This window comes from Lithobates pipiens, unplaced genomic scaffold, assembly GCF_037356315.1.
Source record: "Lithobates pipiens isolate NorthernLeopardFrog02 unplaced genomic scaffold, aLitPip1_a1.2 Scaffold_19, whole genome shotgun sequence".
NCBI classification, from domain to species: Eukaryota; Metazoa; Chordata; class Amphibia; order Anura; family Ranidae; genus Lithobates; species Lithobates pipiens.
Window position 1 is genome coordinate 63,086,008 of NW_027507764.1, and position 21,892 is coordinate 63,107,899.

A 21,892-nucleotide genomic window follows, 5' to 3' on the forward strand; every position below is an offset into this window, starting at 1 on the left:
TAAAGTAGTGAGTGTACATCTTGTATAACAGTGTGCATTTTCTGTCCCCTCAAAATAACTCAACACACAGCCATTAATGTCTAAACCACTGGCAACAAAAGGGAGTACACCCCTAAGTGAAAATGTCCAAATTAGCCATTTTCCCTCCCTGGTGTCACGTGACTTGTTAGTGTTACAAAGTCTCAGGTGTGAATGGGAAGCAGGTGTGTTAAATTTGGTGTTATCGCTCTCACTCTCTCATACTGGTCACTACTGGTTCCCCCCCCATATATATTCATGGGACCGCTCTATGCCCCCACATATATATTCATAACACTGCTCTGCATCCACTATCTATATCTATCTACACACACGGTACCACTCTGTGTCCCCCCCATATACATATTGTATATAATATCTATATGGGAGGGACATAGAGCGGTACTGTGTTTGTGTGTGTATATATATATATATATATATATATATATATATATATATATATACAGACACATACACATACGGTACTGCTCTGTGTTCCCATATATATATATATACACATACATACACACACACACATACACGATAACGTTCTGTGTCTTCCCCCCTATATATATATATATATATATATATATATATATATATATATATATATATATATATGCTCATGGTACCGCTATGTCCCTCCCCTTATATATCCATGGTACTGCTCGGTGTCCCATATTTTATATATATATATATATATATATATATATATATATATTCATGGTACGCTCTATGTCTTCCCCCTATAGATATTCATGGTACTGCTCTGTTTCCCCCCCCCCCCATACATATTCATGGGACTGCTGTATGCCCCCCCATATATATTCATGGCACCACTCTGTCCCCTCCCTCCCCCCATATATATTCATGGTACCGCTCTATGTCCCCCCCCCCCCATATATATTCATGGTACTGCTCTGTGCCCCCCCCCCCATACAGTATCTCACAAAAGTGAGTACACCCCTCACATTTCTGTATTTTATTATATCTTTTCATGTGACAACACTGAGGAAATTACACTTTGCTACAATGTAAAGTAGTGAGTGTACAGCTTGTATAACAGTGTAAATTTGCTGTCCCCTCAAAATAACTCAACACACAGCCATTAATGTCTAAACCGCTGACAACAGATGCTGTACATGAGCTCTGCTCTTAATGTGTTTTAGATTATTTTTTTATTTTTGTAATAAAACTTTGATATAATTTTGGTTGCTGCGTCTCCTTCCGATGCTAAAGTCTGCACATTTGCTCTTTTTTCTTAAAAAGATTTAGAAATGTAATTTTCATAAACCTTATGTTTTTATGAAAGAAAAATAAATGCTAAAAAGCAGGGGTCTCCAAACTTTTTAAACAAATGGGGCAGTTTACAGTTATCAAGGCTTTAGATGAGCTTCACTGTGGCCAGCGTGAGAAGAAAATGTCCCGGCATCAGTGGGCGTAAAACAATGTCCCATCACTGGTTTTAGCAGGAGGAATACTGGTCCCTTTGGTTTGAGGAATAGTGCCTCATTATTGGTCTTAGCAGTGGAAATATTGCCCCTTCAGTGGGAGAAATAGTGCCCCATTATTAGTGTCAGTGGGAGGAATAGTGTCCCATCATTGTCAGTGGGAGGAATAGTGTCCCATCATTGTCAGTGGGAGGAATAGTGTCCCATCATTGTCAGTGGGAGGAATAGTGCCCCATCATTGTCAGTGGGAGGAATAGTGCCCCATCATTGTCAGTGGGAGGAATAGTGCCCCATCATTGTCAGTGGGAGGAATAGTGTCCCATCATTGTCAGTGGGAGGAATAGTGTCCCAAGGGCCAGATAGAAGCAAGCAAAGGCCTGCAGATTGAAGACTGCTAAAAAGGATCATTTGACTCCAGAAAGAACATTGCCATTCCCTTATAAATGACCCACACAAGGCAGTCTTGTGTTAAAGAAGGTTTTTATTTCAGTCATAAGTAGTTCACTTTCATAAAACAGGACAACTTCTCAATGGGTTCTGGTACCGAAGTGTATTACATAAGCAGCTCAGCTTCAATATGAAGCTGTTAAATAGAGATATATAAAAATAATACAAAAACAAAACAAGAGCTTTTTTACACGCTAAACAGATTCAGTAACCATGAGTTAAAATAGGATAAGGGCAAACGCATTTCTCTAAAGTTACATACATTTGTACATAGAGCCTATGCTGCAACTTAAATACAACACATTAAGTTATGTAGAGGACAGACAGACAAAAAAAAAAAAAAGGGTGCGACTACAGATTATCTTATCACTATTGCATCACAGCAACCAATTATATTCTAGGATTTATTATCCCTGTGCATGTTAAAATGAAAGCGGATTGGTTGCTATAGGTGGCAGTCCCATTTAGCCTTTTCTCAGCCTCCGTGTGTCCTTTTTGAAGGTTTCTGCGTGGGCTTGCCTGACAATTAAAGTGGACCTTCCATGCAAATAGAAGTTTCATTTTCCTGCCAGCCCCCCATCACCCAAACAAATAAGCTGTAAATAAAGCATTTCAGGACACATCACAGTTCCCAGAAGACTGTGGGACCATTCACAAAGTGCAGAGCAGCTCACCCAGGCACAGCCATTTTCCCCATAAAGTGGTGGTGAACCTCAGTCATGAAATCTGAACAAAGCGTATCTGTAGAATTTATGTATGTCTCTCCAAAACGCTATGTATCGTTTCTCTCCGGTGTTATCAGCATATGTCACTTCTGACAAGTTGTCCCGACACCAGAGATAAAATGGTGATGGGGAGAAGAGCTAAGCACACAGCTCCCCTATTTCACAACACAGCTCTGCATCATTCCTGTGCCATGTATAAAGGGGCGTCCCGTTCCTCCAATCAGCTCTCACACACTGTCCAAGAGCTCTAACTATAGCCTCCCAGCCTCTGTGCTACTGGCAGATGAAGGTTTTCTCTAAATTAAGCACTTTGAAGAGATGTAGAGAAGAAAAGACTGCAGATAAACAAGTAAAACTTATGTAGGAGTGATTTGTTTCATCTTTGTGTATCATCTGAGGCTACTCACTTTACTGGGTACAGGAGAGGGTTTACAACCACTTGCAAGATGCTGACACCTGGCAATTGGCTTAGGTGAGAACAGCGCTGGAGCCCTATAAAGATAAGTGTCCTTAAATTAAAAAAAGTCAGCCGCTACAGTATTTGTAACTGGTGACTTCATTTTATTGGCAGAGACTCAAGCTCCTTTTAAACAAGGAAAATCTCAAAGAAAAAAAAAAAAAAAAAAAAAAAAAGAAAAAAACACCTGGGTCCCGGTTTCCAGCGGTGCGGGTAACATTAATACCAGTCACTGCTGTGTCCTGTTGACTCGAAATCCCACCTGCAGTGGGCAGGGAAGCGTTTTTGCAGGATTTCAAGTGCCCAGTTATGTCAGCAGTCATCCAAAAGGCCTAGTGATGTCTGCCAATGCCCCACAGATGCCAGAACCAAAGTATTTGAATTAATTTGTTCGTTAAAGAGGTTGTAAACCTCAGAGAAAAAAAGAAAAAAAAAAAATCTAAAAACAATGCAAGACAAACACATAATGACCTAGTATGCATTGTTCATGGCACGAGGCTTGGCAGGAACAGCACCCGTGGCTTCAGAGCGCATGCGGCAGTGATGTCACTGGCTACATGCAATGTAAATATCTCCTAAACTGTACATGCTTAGGAGACATTTACACTACCTATAGGTAAATCCTTATTATAAGCTTACCTTGTCTGCAGAGGAAGTTTATTCCCTCTTTAAATCTTTATTTTAAAAGTTTTTACTGCTAAATTAGTTTTGGGCAGTGGGGGGCTGACAAGGATGTGGACCTTCCATTCTTCATAGGAGGTCAGCTTTAACAGCAGTTTATAAAAAGCAGGAGAGAATATACATGACCAGTTAGAGATTCAAAGGCATGAAAAGTTCCAGGGCAGTTAAAGAACAGATCTCATACCTCTGATACAAGCTTAGCAAATAAAACAGAGTGAAGCCAGAATGAGAGTTTGCAAGTATCTATAGATAACTGGAAGTAATTAATTAGAATCAGAGTGATGCTGTGTTCTGTTATTCACTAAAACCACAAGCCAAAAAAACAATATAGATTAACGTAAACATGTCTTAAAAATACAAAGCCTGCTTTTGATTGCCTCATCTTTTTACAAATATTAGTTACCTGGCTATGTCCAGGTATGACTCCTCTGATAAAAATCAAGTTCAGTAAGTTACAACTCCTAAAGTGCATGCTTATTACCTGTCAGTAAATGGAGAATTCACAATAAAGCAAGAAACACTACAGGTGCAGCAACTATCAGCAGCTGGTGTGTTTGGGCACAGCCGGTATACCCAACAATATGGCTCTGCAGCCTGCATTTTGTCTCATAAAGCTTGAGGTGTCCTAGAAATTTTCATTTGCAAAGTCTGTGTACATTCACAGTATGCCCCTTTAAATGATGTTTAGCTGTCATCAATAAATGACCTGGTGATTCTGCCATTTCCCTTTCTTATTGACATATTTCCTGGGGCTGGGCCAACAACTGTTTACAGCCTCCATTCAAGAAGTTAGTCCTTAAGTGTTGTCGGCTTCCAGAAGCTCTGCTGTTTAATTATATTACACTTCCTCCAGTGTGCATGCGCTGCAAGCGTTGACAGCACCCAGATAGGTGGGCAAGAAAGACACTACCTCCAGTGCGCATGCGCTGCGATTAGTAAAATGAGCTCAGTCACCACTCCATTTGAATGGGCATATGCAACTCCTCCTTTACTCCCTGACGGAAGTTTCCACCCACCAGTCACAAGGAAAGAGGACCGGGACTAAAGCTTAGCGGGTTATAGGACAGCAAAAAAAAAAAAAAAAAACCCAGAAAGGTATATAAAACGCAATTTCATAACAATAAACATCATAAAGCTGTTATAATAATAGGTACCTTTGGGGCAATGATTGTCTGTTGTCATGTCTTCTACTTTAAAGTAGTTTGAAAGACAGAAAGTTTATCTTAATGCATACTATGCATTAAGATAAAAAAACCTAGTGTGCAGCAGCTCCCCTAATACTTACCTGAGCCCATCTCCATCCAACAATGTTGCACGAGTGCCGTGGCTGTCCGGGACTCTCCTTCCTGATTGGCTGAGACACAGCAGCAGCGCCCGCTCCCGCTGGTGTCAAAATCAGCCAATCAGGAAAGAGAGGGGGCAGGGCTGAACCACAGCTCCGTGTCTGTATAGACACATGGAGCAGCAGCTCTGCTTGGTTTCCCCTATAGCAAGCTGCTTGCTGTGGGGGCACTCAACAGGAGGGAGGGGCCAGGAGCGCCAAAGAGGGACCCGAGAAGAGGAGGATGGGGCTGTTCTGTGCAAAACCACTACACAAAGCAGGTAAGTATACCACTTTAGCATCACTTTAATGCAGCAAAAAACACTTGGAGGAAAGGCCAGTCACATGACTATGGCAGAACAGTCCGGGCTCTTCAAGTTTTTACTAGAATTACTGGCTGTGAAAGCCGCTTTGCTTGTCTCGGGGGCCGATTTATATACACGAGGCTGCAAGCTAAATTAGAATAACAGATACACAAGGTGCTATACCCAGTCTTCAGTCAGTCTTCATAGTACATCAGGCTCTCAGGAGACATCTGTGGACTAGAGGGCCAGAAGGGTGTACTATCCATACGTTACAGCTAAATACTGCACATCACATAATAAATACAAATCACATCAGTATATCGGAACACATATGTATTACAGAGAGTTATAAAGCACTGACAATTAAAGTGATATTAAAGCTTAAAAAAAAAAAAAACAACACGTCATGCTTACCTGTTCTGTGCAGTGGTTTTGCACAGAGCAGCCCTAAACCTCTTCTCGAGTCCACCGCCGCTATGCCTAGCTCCTCCCCCCTTGCCAGTGCCCCCATAGCAAGCCGCTATTTATGCATTCATAAGACACATAAAGCTGTGGCTCGGCCCTACCCCCTGCTCTCTCCTTATTGGCTCACTGGTTGTGATTGACAGACAATGGCTCCTGCTGCTGTGTGAACCAATGAGGCTCCCTTGTGCATAGCTGGAACGAAAGGGGGGCTCAGGTTAGAAGAGGAGGCTTGGGGGGGGGGGGGGGCAACACATTTTGAACCTTTACAACCTCTTTAACTGATAATGCTTTATATAATGTACACTCACATCAACGTCTGCTTTCAAAGAGCTTACAATCTAAAGCCTTTGGATTATTCTCAATTTGTGTTTACATTCTGAACTGATATTTTGGTATCTGGCTGCAATCAAGGCCTGTTTAAAGAAGAAAAAAAAAATCATTGTGTGATGTTCAGCTAAAGAAATAGCATAAAAGGGCCGTGTGTATCCGTTTCTGTAATTGGTGAATTAATAAGAACTAAACCAAGAGGATCAGTCAAGGGCCTAGTTTTTTCAGCAGATCAGAAATGGCAGGTCCCATAATTCTCTCAAAGCGCACTCCTTTAAGTGCCAGTTAAAAAGTGACTAAAGTATTTGTTGTCTGTCAAAGCCACAGACTTTCCTTTAAAAATGTTATCTACACAGAAATGATAGGACAGCGGTCAATTACTTTGGGCAGAACAGTTTTATCCTTTATGTGGAAAAAACAAGGTCCAGTGTGAGAGAAATATCATCATTTTGGACACTTGTAATTTAAAAATTGAAAAAGGGACCTGATGCGTTTTAATGAACTTGTGACATACACAGAACTTTGGGTGCAGTTAGCTGCCCTTTATGACCCCCTTCTTTGTCTGGGGGTGATACAAAACTCAGATGTTGCCCCCAGTTTCAGGGAATGTTGTCCAAATGCTGTTCCTGGGACTGAGGCACGTGCTCAGCTCCTTTGACAAAATATTAACAATGGAGAATGGTGAAGTTCCATTAACAGTGACTTTGCCAACTTGTAAATCCCCCATAGGAGTCAAATGGATTGTTTGTTTTTAAACATTCAATAAAGTTAGGAAGGAAAAAAAAAAACTGACACACACCCCAGCAGGGGCCCTTGGTAAATTTTTGCACACCTGAGTTAATGTATCCACCCCGGCAGAGAAGGGAACAAACAGCACAGAGCACTTTTAACCGACTGGTTCTCTTTAACATGAATCATCAAGGTCTCAGGTCTGTGACAGTATCTGCAGTCTTGGAGGCTGCGTGCCCAAGGACAAACTATGATGGCCCTAAAATCAATGTTCATTATTGCTGTAGTGCTTTCCAAAAAAACAAGCTTTTTCACATGTTATGCATGTGCCAGAAATACAAACGTTAAGAAGTGAAAAATGCAGTTTGCTTATAAGGAAAATATGTGCAACTAGATAAGAGTTGGTGTGGTGAATTAGCATCTGTCTCTTGAAGAGATCTCTAGTTCATGAAGTATACAATGACTTATGCAGATCTCAGCTTATGAACTTCCAATGAGTTGAGGGCTATTTGAGGTTTGAGCCCTTATCTGAAATCTAAAAGCTAGTACACATGGGCTGAATGTCAGGCCACATCAGCTGGTTCAATAAAAACCCGTGTGGATGGAAGCCAGCCGTTTTCTGTCGAAGGGGCATGACCAAAAAAGGTCAGCCGCTCAGCATTCGGCAGCCAATGGCTGAGAGTGCTGACCAGTGTATTCTGGCACCTGCCCTGACAAACACTTCGCCCCGGATGGCCGATACAAGATTAGGGCTCAGACTTTACACAGATCTACAGTTGAAGATAATAAATGATCAACTATAAAACAAACAGCAGCCTTTTTACGAGAAAGAATTTAACGTTTTCTTCAGCAAAACCTTGAAAGCGACACCACCTACTTTGTGTCAGTACAAAAAGCACCCCTGACCCACTTATACTCCCCTTGCTAGCACTCCCTTCAAAGCCAATTTCACCATCACAGCCGGTGTTCCGTCAAAATAGCCAATTCAACAAAATCTCCAATTATGTCACTTCCAGTTACTGTAAACCGTCAGGAATTGAAGATCGACAACTTGCTATTTTGAAACACCAGCAACCGTATACACTCCAGTACACGGTATTATGAGCGGATATGGTTAGTCCTCTCCGATACTAACCAAGAAAATGGTTAGTAACACGGCAGCAACAACTCTTTTCTCGTTATCCGCTGTTGTGTCAAAACAGCAAAGTCTTTGTGCACCAGAGTGCACACACTTGCCGGTGTTGTGACAAGTCATTCAAATCACCAATTACTGATAGTTTACACTACAGTAACCGGAAGTGACGTAATCAGAGATCTTGATGAATTGGCCATTTTGACAGAACACGGGCAGTAAAATCCCCAGTCTCAGACACTAGAGAGCAGTAATGTCACTACATTGAACATGTGACAGTACTCGGGTCTAGCAAATGGTTAGACCCAAACACTGACATGGAAGGTGGTCATGTACTACCCCAAACCTTAATGCACCAGGTACTGTCACTGACTTAAGCTAGCCATGGTTCAAATCTCGGGTGGGTTAGCAGGGACTGGCCGAGATTTGAACCATCTATGGATAGGCTGAAGTTGATCCATCGATCGACTTGGGTACAACTGGCATGCTGGATTTTTACATGCAAATGCAACACAGACTGTGTTGTTGGGTGAATCAAGCGCCTAAGGCAGCACAAGGGACAGAGGGGGAGTGCTGGCAAGGGTGATATCAGGGGGTGGGGCCTTCGCACAGACCATGTCATGTCACCAAGACTATTCTGTGGACTGACCAGAATCCTCTGAGGACAAAATGTAGTAGTGCAACCAACAAATACATTTGTTCTCTGCATCAGAATGGTAGGATTTTAACAAACAAAATATAAAAGAGTCCCAATTTTTTGTGCATAGGTGCTGTGCAAGGTCAGAGGAAAAAAAACTGCCAGTGTTGTGAGGTAAAGAGCCGCCATGGCTGTAATAAGCACATCATATGAAGTGGTGATGTCACTATCTGTATAGTTTACCTGTAGTTTGGCTACACCCACCAGTGCAATAGAAAACCAAACCTGCCAGGATGACTCTCCTGTATTCCCGGATGTTAGATGATACAGATGTATTTTGGTGGGAAAATTCCCTTTAAGTCACCTCTGCTCTCAGGAAAACTGTGCATTACAGAGGAGAAAATCTGATAGGTGTGGATTGCAGCTGTTCACAGTCTGAGAGTGAAATCATTGCACATGGAGTGTGGGGGGATTACGTGACTTGGTTATTCAGAATCAGAGCTTGAGGGGACCGACTTCTTTTTCTTTTTCTTGCTGTGCTTCTTGTGCTTTTTTTTCTTTTTTGTCTTTTCCTGTAAATCAGGGAAACATATTTTACTCAGACACTAGTAGGTAACTGGGTTTAGCCTGTTATGGGCCAACAGTCTGACAGTTATGCCTAGTACACACCATTCGTTTTTTCGTTCAATCAAAAACCTGACAGCTCTGGTTGGAGTCACTGTACCAACAATCTGATGATAGTACATCGATCTCCCCGGTGAGCTGTTGTGTTCAACAGCTCTGGTCGGCGCTCTCAGCCATTGGCTGAGCATACCAATTGTGAGCCGGTCAGCTGCTGGTTTTCCAGTATGCTCGTCCAACAGGAGCCGGCCGTACCGGCTGCCATACATACTGGCTGAATGTCGGGCCGGTTTTTATTCAACAGGATGATGTTGCCCGATATGCGGCCCGTGTGTGCTAGGCTTTATGCTCCTGGTTTGTCACCCTAATAAAGCATACTGTATATTGCCAGCACATCGTGGACTTTCAAATAGCATCCAAAAGGTTTATTGAAACCATTCCCATCACAGCAACATTTTGCAACTTTTCGGAGCCACGCAGGACCCTTCACCCTGATCACATGCCTAGTGAAGGGGTCCTGCATGGCCCCCCTCTTTTCTGTAATATAATTCCTTACAATACACTTTCTGGATTCTCTTTGAAGTTCCACAGAGTGCAGGCAATATACGCTTTATTATTGCGTGGCTATCGCTACTGCCCCCATTTTCAGGAACATGTGCAATGGGAATGTTGTACACTAGATTATTTTGTCACCCTTCAACAAGTTCCCCTGTTGATGGGGAAAAAAACAAACACACACACACACACACACACACACACCCCTCTATGCCATGGTTTGCTTAACCTGTGGCCCTCCAGCTGTTACGGAACAACAGCTGGAGGACCACAGATTGAGCACCCATGCTATGGTGTGAAGCTACACGTAGCAGCAATCAATCACACACAATTAAAGCATGGTGCCATCATGCAAAATGACTACTACATGTTACTTGGTGTCATTTACACAATTTTTCACTATTATATTACCAATCCAGTGATCTTAAAAGCACAGCTGAGCTACAAACAATGTACCCAAGAAGTCCTAACCTGCAGTGGGCAACATTATACAAAAAGACCCAGGCCCATAAGTGAAAGTATCAAAAGAATAACAAAGAATGTACCTGTGAGCGAGAAATAAAATACTTCTTTTGCCACTTGGGCCACTAAAAGCAGATCCATTGCTGAGGATGGGTCGCCCGAAGTCTGCTGGGAAACAGACACTTTCGGAATAGTCCGCCCCTATGTCCACCTGAGCTTTTGTTCATTCCCCCTACGGACCTGCACATTTCTATTGTATCCTGTAATGGGTGGAGGCCAGCAGAAGAAACCAGTAGAGCTACAGGGGACAGAAGAGACCGACTCGCCTTCTCTAGTGTTAGTTTCCCAGCAACTGAGCAGCATTCAGCAGTGAGGGCAGTAGAAGAGGTATGTATTTTATTTGGATCAATTTCCACACTATAGAGTTGGAATAAAAAGTATATGAACCCTTTTGGAATGATATGGATTTCTGCACAATTGGTCATAAAATGTGATCTGATCTTCATCTAAGTCACAACAATAGACAGTCACAGTCTGCTTAAACTAATAGCACACAAAGAATTAAATGTTACCATGTTTTTATTGAACACACCATGTGAACATTCACAGTGCAGGTGGAAACAGTATGTGAACACTTGGATTTAATAACTGGTTGAATCTCCTTTGGCAGCAAAAACTTCAAACATTTCCTGTAGTTGCAGATCAGACACTCCCATGGTGCACAACCATTCCTCTTTACAGAATGGTTTCAGTTCAGCAATATTCTTGGGATGACTGGTGTGAATTCGCTTTCTTGAGGTCACGCCACAGCATCTCAGTCGGATGTGGTCAGGACTCTGACTGGGCCACTCCAGAAGGCGTATTTTCTTCTGTTTAAGCCATTCTGTTGTTGATTTACTTCTATGCTTTGGGTCGTTGTCCTGTTGCAACACCCATCTTCTGTTGAGCTTCAGATGTCCACAGAATATTTAGCCAGTACTGCTGTGGAACATCCAGGTGCTGTGCAAACTGTAAACGTGCAGCAATGTTTATGTTGGACAGCAGTGGCTTCCTCTGTGGTATCCTCCCATGAAATCCATTCTTGTTTAGTTTTTTACGTATCGTAGATTTGCTAACAGGGATGTTAGCATATGCCAGAGACTTTTGTAAGTCTTTAACTGACACTCTAGCATTCTTCTTCACCTCATTGAGCAGTCTGCTCGGTGCTCTTGCAGTCATCTTTACAGTACGCCCACTCCCAGGGAGAGTAGCAGCAGTGCTGAACTTTCTCCATTTATAGACATTTGTCTTACCATGGACTGATGAACAGCAAGGCTTTTGGAGATACTTTTATGACCCTTTCCAGCTTTATGCAAGTCAACAATTCTTATTCGTAGGTCTTCTGAGAGCTCTTTTTTTGCGAGGCATCATTCACATCAGGCAATGCTTCTTGTGAAAAGCAAACCCAGAACTGGTGTGTTTTTTTTTTATAGGGCAGCTGTAACCAACACCTCCAATCTCATCTCATTGATTGGACTCCAGTTGGCTGACACCTCACTCTAATTAGCTCTTGGAGATCTCATTAGTCTAGGGGTTCACATACTTTTTCCACCTGCACTGTGAATTTTTACATGGTGTGTTCAATAAAAACATGGTAACATTTAATTCTTTGTGTGTTTTTAGTTTAAGCAGACTGTGATTGTCTATTGTTGTGACTTAGATGAAGATCAGATCACATTTTATGACCAATTTGTTCAGAAATCCATATTATTCCAAAAGAGTTCACATACTTTTTATTGCAACTGTATATAAAAACAACCCAATTATAATATGCCTCCTGCAGTTCTCATTGTGTTAAACCATCAGAATTTCCATGAAAAAGAAACTTACGGCTTTCTCTTCACTGCTCCGCTTCCTTTTCCCATAAACCTTAAAAAACAAATAAGTGTCACCAATGTACCTTAAACTATTTCAATGTACACCATGTTTTTCAACAAAGTAACTCAGCCCTCAATGATGGGGTTAAGCAATACAAAAAAAAAAAAAAGACACACATGTACATCTGAGTGTAAAGCATAGGCATTCGACAGATCCGCAGAGAGATATTCATAGATCAACTATCTAGTGAAAACACATATATGAAGATACAACAAAAAAAACAAAAAAAAAAAAACACGCAGCTTAAACAATCAAGTGCAAAAAAGATATACCATAGGTGCAATTCCGCTTGATAGTGCTAACTGCTGAATAAAAAAACAACAGAGTAGCTGTGGTTATAGCGAAGTTAAGTTATAGGACAATTGTTCCTAATATTTCAGAAGTATCACATTTTAATACAGATGGCGGTAATTAAATTAGGTTATGAGATCACATAGGTCACACACCATGGACCAAATTGTTATAGTCATCTGCAATATTAAACCTGCAGCCCATTATATTCTAAAACGAATAAAAGGTTATCAATGAATAAAAACAACAAAGACAGAACACAGAGCTGTGAAAATCGCAGCTTTCACAGCTTTCCCGATGCTGGCCTATACAAAAAAACTCCAACATAATGAAACCAAAGTATTCTCTTGCTAAACCATAGGTTTATATTAGAAAACGGTATGCACAGGCAAACAAATAACCTCAAGGGAACATTGATGCGTTTTGCTTAATAGTAAGCACTTAGCGTAAAGCACGTTGATATCCATTGATGTCTGTTTAAATGGTGTGTAGCTTTTTCTACCATAAACCTACAGCTGAGCAAGAGAACAAAACTTATTTTTTTTTACACTGACCAGTACCTAGGAGATTTCACATTAGGGTGAGGGCGTCTGTGATGCCACCCCGTCGAAGTTCTGACATCAGCCGACACTGGCTGGAATGCTGCAGTTGGGAGGTGACAAGGGATCATGGATTGGTAAATGTAAAACACTGGGATATGCAGTATCTGCAGATGCCACTTTTCCCCGACTGGTCAAAGCAAGTGTCTAAGGCCAGCCATAGACTGTTCAAATCTCGGCCACTTCAGCAGGAACCGGCTAAACCATGTGTGGACAGACTGAATATACCAAGTTGATCGAGCCAATTCGGGTACAACCAGCCTGATGGATTTACTTGAGATTATCGCTAGCGGCTGCTATAGCCACTAGCAATAATCACTGTCTTCTACTGGCAGGGATAGCTCCCCCACTAGCAACATTAGAAAAACAAAACAGCTGCGTTAATTCTAGTCATTTTATTGGCCTTTATTTCTTTTTTGTTTGAAGTCAGTTTGTGACAGCTGCTTGGGGTTTCACTGCTGCCTTTCATTTGCCTCTGATCACTCTCACTTTGTAGGTTGTCATCGTCACAGACTAACCTCGTCCTCAGAGTCTGACCGTGAGGAATCATAAGAAGCATGTCTGTCGTCTTCGTCGTCTTCATCGTCATCAGGTCTTCTCCTCTTTCTGCCTGAACTCTTTCCATCCTGCAGAAAGAAATGTCTCACTTTTCAAATGAAACTGATCTAAAAATGGTTAAGAGTACATCGGCTCCCCTAGAGTTCTAGTTTTCTCATAAGCCCCCCTCAATTTAATATGATATTCTGGAAGAGGTTAAAGTGTTACTATAACTCACTCTGTCCTTCTCCAGATCATCTTTGGATTTCTTCTTCTTCACAGAATCCTTACAAAGAATAAGCAGAAATGAATTTGTATGATTTGTATTGCATTAATAGGTTTACAAAGCTGCGACCCTTCTGACAAGGAATGTAGAAGAGGTCAACTAAACTGCAACTTAAAACCTGGCTTTAGTCAGTAAATAACAAGTGAAGTAATACAAACAATCTACATAATGAAAAAACTTCAACATGTAGAAAAGCAAAAACAAGAGTACCCAAATACTGACTTCAGAAGAACCAAAAGCCATCACTTGTTTAAACTGGAACCCATCTGCATCTTTTTTCCTCTCATCCATGATCCATCATTCCTGGCAGCATTATCTTGTGATCATGCACCCTCAGAGGATGGGTCCTTGAGACTCTGGGCTCACAAAAAAGTGGCTTGAATGATGCTGAAAGTCATTAAATCCTGAAGAGGATCAGCACTAAATGCAGAGCATTACGTCTATGGGGAGCAGCCCTGGAGAAAGGGCGAGTGTTGCAGTAAAAGCTGCCTTTTTAGGGATTTTTTTTTTTTTAAAAGACTTCTTAAAGTGTATCTAACCCCAATTCAATCTGAGTTGGGAACATCTACCTGTAGTGTTTTTTCTCTGTCCAAAGAATACTGTGGGCTTTCTCCTGCTGCATGGCTTCTGACAAGTTCTCCAAAACAGGAGATAAAAGCAACCTGAAAATTTGCGTCCTGGGAGGTTGCTTTAAAAAGATTAGCACAGCACTGGTCTATTCAGAGCAGAGCTCTGCACATTCCTTCCCTTGCCAATGTGGAGAGGGGGTGTGCGCCTTTCCTCCAATAAGCTGACCCTGATCTGACCCTAATAGGTAACTGAATATATGTGCTTTGCTGGTTGACTTTTTCTATGGTTTAATTAAGGACTATATACGTTCTATTTCGTAAAAGGAAGAATTACCCATCTCTGATCCACTTTCAGATTTAAAATATCAAATTTTAAAAATGTAAATCTTCAGGATAGTTCTCCCTTACAAATACTGTAGCCGTACATTTCCATACAGTGGCCAGCAGATAAGTCATGACACCTCCGCAAACCACACCTTGCTCTCAGAATCCGAGCCCTCGTCTGATGACCTGCGATAATGTCTTTTCTTCTTTTTCTTTCTTGAGCGTTTTTTCTTGATCATATAGAAAAAATAAATAATAATTTAGTGCGGAAGAAACATTCATAATACTAGTTAATAAAATACTAGTTTTAATACAGCTCTGCAAATCACACACATAATAAATAGGTAATCCGATTTTTTGATCAAATAAATACAACTGACCAAGGTGAGATCATATAAAAATCGCCAAACTCAAGCTACCTTTAAAATCTAGGGTTGTGCAACCCCATAAACAAGATGGGGATGAAAAGATACAGCCAGTGATAATGACTTTTTTTTCAGGCTTTTTCACTTTATTTTTATCTAGTGATCCTGCCAGTAACACGTCCTTTCCTAGAGTGACAACACTCACTGTACTATATCTATGGAGAAGCAGCATTGTCACCTTAGGACAGGAAAATTTGGGACTTAAGGGAAGGTAGTTTCCAAGCACTGGTCTGGAGGCTGAGACCTTTGCCAAGTCAAACCGCCTTTTACCCACATAAACTCTTATTCAAAAGGTTTGGAATAAGTAAGCAGCTCCAACGTGTCACTGGTTTCACTCGTTTCAGCCCTATATGGCACAATAATCACTATCCAGAGTTAGCCAAATTACAACAGGTCCTAAGGTGGCGTAGGTGGGGTATAACGCACCTTTACCATATCTTTCAGAATGGATCCCTATTCTCATTTGAGGAATTAAGTACAGGGCTCTGCCTACTTAAGTTTATGTACTTTTATTATGTACAACTTAAGCACACTCTGACAGCACAGGGCTCTGAGTAACAGACCAAGCAGATATCAGTCTATGTTGAAATGTAAATGGGTCTTCATACACTTACGGCAGCACTTGAAGATAAAAAGCAGACTCTGGAAATAAAATAGAAAAAAAAAAAGTGCCTCTAAGTGCCGATGTAAAACTTTATATAGCCCAAAAGGGTTAAAAACACAAAAAAGAGTAGATGAGTAGGAGCACATCATAATATGGCAGGTGATCCAGCGTTCTGGTAGTCCTAAGAATATCCAAAGGTGTAACTCTATGGCAGCATATTCTGAAGTGGCCAGCAGAGGGAAGCCACAGCTCTCTGGATTTTGGGGAGACAGCTGAGCTAGTGTGGAAACCGAATCCTGGACGTGACGTCAGCGGGAAAGGACCAGCAACCAGCGTGGACAGCAAGCCGGAAGTGTCGTCATCAACAGGCAACACATTTCGGAACAGCTAATTGATTCCTTCTTGCTTGTAGAAGGAACCAATTGGCTGTACCGAAAACGCTCCGCATGTTGATGACATCACTTTCAGCTTGTTGTCCACGCTGGTCCCTTCCTGCTGACAACACTTCCGGGATTCGGTTTCCATGCCATCTCGGACAGCTCAGCTGTCTCCCCAGAATCCGGAGAGCTGTGGCTTCCCTCTGCTGGCCACTTCAGAATATGCTGCCATAGAGACCACCTGCCATATTATTATGATGTGCTCCAAACCCATCTACCCTGTTTGTAAGTGTTTTTAACACTTTTGGGATATATAAAAAGTATTACTTCTGCACTTAGAGGCACCTTTTTTTTTTTCCCTTTATCTCTAGATGTTATGCAAGGTTATTAACTGATTTCCTAACTTTGTTTGCCTTAAGGGCGGGGGAGAGGTGAGAGAGTGATCTTGGCCCCTTTCTAGCTGATCAATGTGAAGAGGCCTTACAGGCAGTGCCCCAACGTTCCCTTAATGAGAGACAAAGACTCATGCAACTGTATTTGCTTTTAAGGATACATTTACCCCAGCTAGATTACATGCCATAGGCATTCTGATCTCCCCTGTGTGTGTGTCAACTGCTTCAGAGACCATGGGGATTTGATACACTTAACTTGGAGATGCCCTAAGCTCCACCTATATTAGATGGGAGTGTTGAATACTATTAAATCTGTGTTCCAGACCGCCATTCAACTCAACCCCAAACCGTGCCTTTTGGGCATATTGGGCGACTTACAATTACTAGCCCCCCTAAGAGAGGCGGTGGCTAGAGCTTTCTTTCAAGCCCAAAGAGTAATACTATGGAAATCTTCAGATGCTCCCTCACATAAAGAATGAATACAATGTATGGGGGAAACACTAAAGTGTGGTACATGAATGTTCATCCGATTTTTCTTGTTGTTTTACAGAAAATCAGAACCGATGAACGAAAATGGCTTTTTTTTGTTGTTTATTGTTTCCTATCACGTGCAATCTTTATTTTTTGGTTTTACTTGTATGAAAATCGTATGAACAGAGTATAAATTAACCACATGCCAGCCAGCCGCCGCAGTTGTACTGCGGCAGAATGGTACGGCTGGGCGAAACGCCGCTATGTAATGTCGTTTCGCCCTGTGGTCTCGATCACCGCTGAGACACAGAGAAACCGGAACTGTGTGTGTAAACACAGTTTCTGGTTCTCTGAGGGGAGAAGTGACAGATCGTCTGTTCATACAGAGTATGAACAGCGATCTGTTATCTTCCCTGCACAGTCCCCATCCCCCTTCAGTTAGAACACAAACTAGGACACACTTAACCTCTTCACTGCCAGTGAAATTTTTACAGTAATCAATGCATTTTTAAATCGCACTGATCGCTGTATTAATGCCAATGGTCTCAAAAATGTGTCAAAATTGTCCGACGTATCTGCCATGTCGCGGTCACAATAAAAACAAAAAAAAGAAAAAAAACACAAAAATGCAGATCGCCATTACTAGTAAAAAAATAAAATAAAAATGCTATAAATCTATACCCTATTTTGTAGACGATATTAATTTTGCGCAAACCAATATAGGCTTATTGCAGTTTTTTTTTACCAAAAATATGTAGAAGAATACACATCGGCCTAAACTGAGGGAAAAAAACTTTTTTTTTTTTTAAATATATTTTTGTGGAATATTTATTATAGCAAATAGTAGAAAATAATGCGTTTTTTTCAAAATTGACGCTCTCGCTTTGTTTATAGCGCAAAAAATAAAAACCACAGAGGTGATCAAATACCATCAAAAGAAAGCTCTATTTGTGGGGAAAAAAAATCAAAATTTGGCAATTTTGTTTGGGTGCAACTTCACACGACCGCGCAATTGTCAGTTAAAGCGTCGCAGTGCAGAATTGAAAAAAGTGCTCTGGTCAGGAAGGGGGTAGAATCTTCTGGGGGTGAATCGTTTAACAAGTTTGTCCCTTGGGAAACTTTCGTACAAAAATTGTGAATCAGCTGTCTAAAGTTATGTACACAATATATGAAAATAGCACCAAAATTGTTTGGACAAAATTGTTTTAGCCCGATTTTCTTAGTGCGCGCGAGCCTTAAGACTAGAGAAGTTTACCTATCAACACAGGGGTCGCCCCTGTAGATTTGACAATTTATGGGGTCCTTGGTTGGCTGTTCCAGGTTTGAGCACATTGGAACTAGTGATGGACAAACTGCTTATTGGCTAGGTCCGTTTTCCATTATGAATGTACATTAATGAGCAATCTACCAAACCCCATTTAAAGAAGGGTGATTATACAGAATGTTTATATAACTGTGGATACTGTATTAACTTTTGTATGGCTTTGTGGGACTGATATTCCTTATCTTTTGGAAGTGCTTATTGAGCGACATATGTTGTGTTTAAAGATGCTCAATTATATCTAGGAGGCAGTCTTGGCCTTACCTTATCTGAATTGTTTTCCATTTCTCTTCTGTGTTTTATTACTTTGATAAAACTTTTCTTGGGGAAAACAAAATACATATCCTTCCATAGTGTGTACTAGCCTCAATCCAATGCATAGAGTGTGGTTCCTACCTACTCCCTTTTCCCAAGTCACTTGTGACAGTCTATACCAGGGATATGCAATTAGCGGACCTCCAGCTGTTGCAAAACTACAAGTCCCATCATGCTTCTGCCTCTGGGTGTCATGCTTGTGGCAGTCAGAGCCTTGCTATGCCTCATGGGAATTGTAGTTCTGCAACAGCTGGAGGTCCACAAATTGCATATCCCTGGTCTATACCAACACCAGACAATCCCAGGAGAAGTCCTCCCTTCCCCTCCCAACACAGAAGGTGAGCGACACCCTCAGCCGTGCATGTTTTTCTAGGAGATTTTGGAGAGGTTGTGTGTCCTTTCCCTCCACTCGGAATTCCGATTACACTCAGGTCTCTGCTCTGCAGTGTAACACCTCAAATCTCTGCCTGCTGACACTCAGAAATGTGGTGTAAAATGTGTGCTTCAGGAGGCTGTAGAGGAGAGAGGGCTGCAGATAAACAGGTAAAATTTATGTAGGTTTTGTTTCAGCTCTGTGCATCAATTGAAGCCAGTCATTTCACTAGGTGTATGTAATGGTTTACAACCACTTTAAATTCGGAGTAAACTCACTTTTTTGATTTTTACCTATAAGTCAATAAGGTTTACTTCTAGGTACAGTAAATATCTCCTAAATGTGTGCCGTGCTAGTATGCAATACCTTAAACTTCTCGGGGGCTGAAAAAAAAAAAAAAATAAAAAAAACACCAAACTGACGGCAGCAAAAATAACTTATATAAATACACATACATAGACTGATACCTGACTTACCTCATTATCGGATTCATCTGAACTGCTGGAAGAAGTAGAACTCGATGATGCAGAAGAAGATGATGAAGATAACTTGACCAGAGACAATAAGAGTGACACTTGTGAGACGAAAATTATAAAACAGAAAGAGATTCCATCCTATGTACTACTGGAAGCCTTGGGGTAGACGGTGCAATAATCTGCAAATAACTGACGCAATGTAAAAAGCAAGATTCTGGTTACAAAGAATAGAGAAAGGGAATAGAATTGTTGGGGAAATTTTGCTGAAACAATGCATTGCACCCCCTCCTCATCATTCAGCAAAACGGACACCAAGACCAGCCCACACACTTAAAACTGATTAAGGGCTGGTTCACACCACAAAAACACACTCCAGATCCGTTCCGGATGAGTTTCTGCATGCGCGTTTTAGGGTCCAGTGAATTTTTCATGCGTTCCATTGCAGGGAAAATGCAACATGTTCTACATTTTTTTTTTTTTTCTGAAACTGGAAAGCCCTGGAACTGACTGCACTGGTGTGAAATATGTCATTGGAAGCCATATAACCTACGTTACATGTGTTTTTGGTGCAGAAAAAAAAAAAAAAAAAAAAGCAGTAGACTGCATGTAGTGTGAACTGGCCTTTAGTGTGTGGTTACTCTGGACAGGTTCTTATTGTACGCACAGTCTTCAATATATGGCCAACAATGGAATGAATAGTACAGGCTATGGACATGAAAATATTAGACTCCTGTCACACATATATTTAACAACCAATAAATCAGCTTTAAGAAGCGACTCTGTCACCATAGATTTACTTAAAATAAGCATTACTAAAAAAAAAAGTCACTAACAAATTTACTGAATTATTTCATACTTTTTCTTCCTAGGTCTATAAAATGTGACCATTTTCTATAAACCCGATATATATATATATATATATATATACATATACATATACACATACATACATACACATACATACACACACACACACACACACTTTTTTATTTTTAAAACCCTGCCCCTAGCCTATCACTTGTCTCTCCTGTGGAATGCAAATATGCCATTCGCAACAGGTGAAAAAAATACTATTAGCCAATCGAGAAAAGCATATGCCCTTTGCTGTACTTTCCTCCCACTCATTGTCCTGTGTATGCATCAGCCAGACAGTAATGGACAGCCTGCAGCGTGTCCCCAATGTGGGACAGCAAGGGACAGAAAGGCGACGGGGATGTAAACAAAGCAATAGTTAGCTAAAGGCAGGTCTGCAATGTATTCTTCAACAGTGGACCTGAAACTTTGTCTTCACACAAGAAAGAAATGAAAACTATTCTCACCCCACCGGATTTCTTCTTTTCCTTTTTGCGTTTCTATAAAAGAAAAAAGAAAAAGATATATAGATCTAAAAAAGACAAGTGCCCAATGGGAGGAGATCAATGCGAAGTTATCCATTTGGACGTCATATTAAACTTGATCATTAGTTTGGTTTGCTTAACCCATTTATGTCTAAGTTTGAAATGGTTTTTAAATTTGCACATAAAATTCATGTGTTGCCTACAGCCGTAGGATATAAATAACTTCCACATCACTACTGTTCCAATATTGGAACAAGAAGCATTAATGGGTTAAAAGTATTGTTCATGACACAACTGATAATAAGAAAGTACCTGTATTTTTTGATAAACTTTTTCTAATTAAAAAGTTATTAAAAACAAAATTCTAACCAGCAAAAAACAACCTAATTAATCATTTTTTCCCCCCCTTTAAAAATTCTATTTATTGAGTTTTGATTATAAAGCAGTACAATAGAAAAACAAAAAAGTAAGTACAAAACATTATCCCAAAAAATAAAGTAGAGTTGAAACATTGGTCTCACAGGACCACCCAGCCCCTCCTATGCTTTTTCTTAAAAAAAAAGAAAAAGCCTCCTTTATCGTATTTTAGAGCGGTTCCTCGTGATCGGCCAGCTCTCTCCTCTGCCCAGCTGACAGATGCAGCAGGCGGGGGCTGAGGTTCTCCCACTGATGTCAGTCGGGAGGAGAGGGGAGGGGAGAGCCAGCTGGTCACATGATCGTGGGGAGCCGCTCTGAAATACGGTAAAGGAGTCATTTTTAGAAAACTAAAAACACAGCCAGGAGCTCACAGCAAGAATTATATAAGACAAGAAATTGTATTTAAAACAGCAAGAGGGGGCAGGCACAGCAGACAGGCAGACGGGGGAGGACAGGGCAGGGCTTCAGATGATGGAGGCACATAAACTGACCATGATGTCAGGGCTCAGCAACCATGATATACCGTGG

The 21,892-nt window shown here is 41.1% G+C and overlaps 1 protein-coding gene across 2 annotated transcripts in view; it reads right to left on the bottom strand.

Moving 5' to 3' along the window:
- Positions 1-1,932: 1,932 nt before the first annotated feature.
- FAM133B (family with sequence similarity 133 member B) overlaps positions 1,933-21,892 on the bottom strand; it is a 41,572-nt gene continuing 21,612 nt past the window's right edge. The window contains exons 5-12 of one of the 2 annotated variants that reach the window (XM_077490813.1): positions 20,930-20,962; positions 19,611-19,682; positions 15,009-15,086; positions 13,916-13,963; positions 13,659-13,766; positions 12,523-12,555; positions 12,203-12,241; positions 1,933-9,267 (exon numbers count right to left, since the gene is read on the bottom strand). In XM_077490813.1, coding sequence (XP_077346939.1) covers positions 9,181-9,267; positions 12,203-12,241; positions 12,523-12,555; positions 13,659-13,766; positions 13,916-13,963; positions 15,009-15,086; positions 19,611-19,682; positions 20,930-20,962 — 498 coding nt within the window. In that variant the 3' untranslated portion in view covers positions 1,933-9,180. The remainder of the gene's footprint in view (positions 9,268-12,202; positions 12,242-12,522; positions 12,556-13,658; positions 13,767-13,915; positions 13,964-15,008; positions 15,087-19,610; positions 19,683-20,929; positions 20,963-21,892) is intronic. The other variant, XM_077490814.1, reaches the window with a different exon arrangement.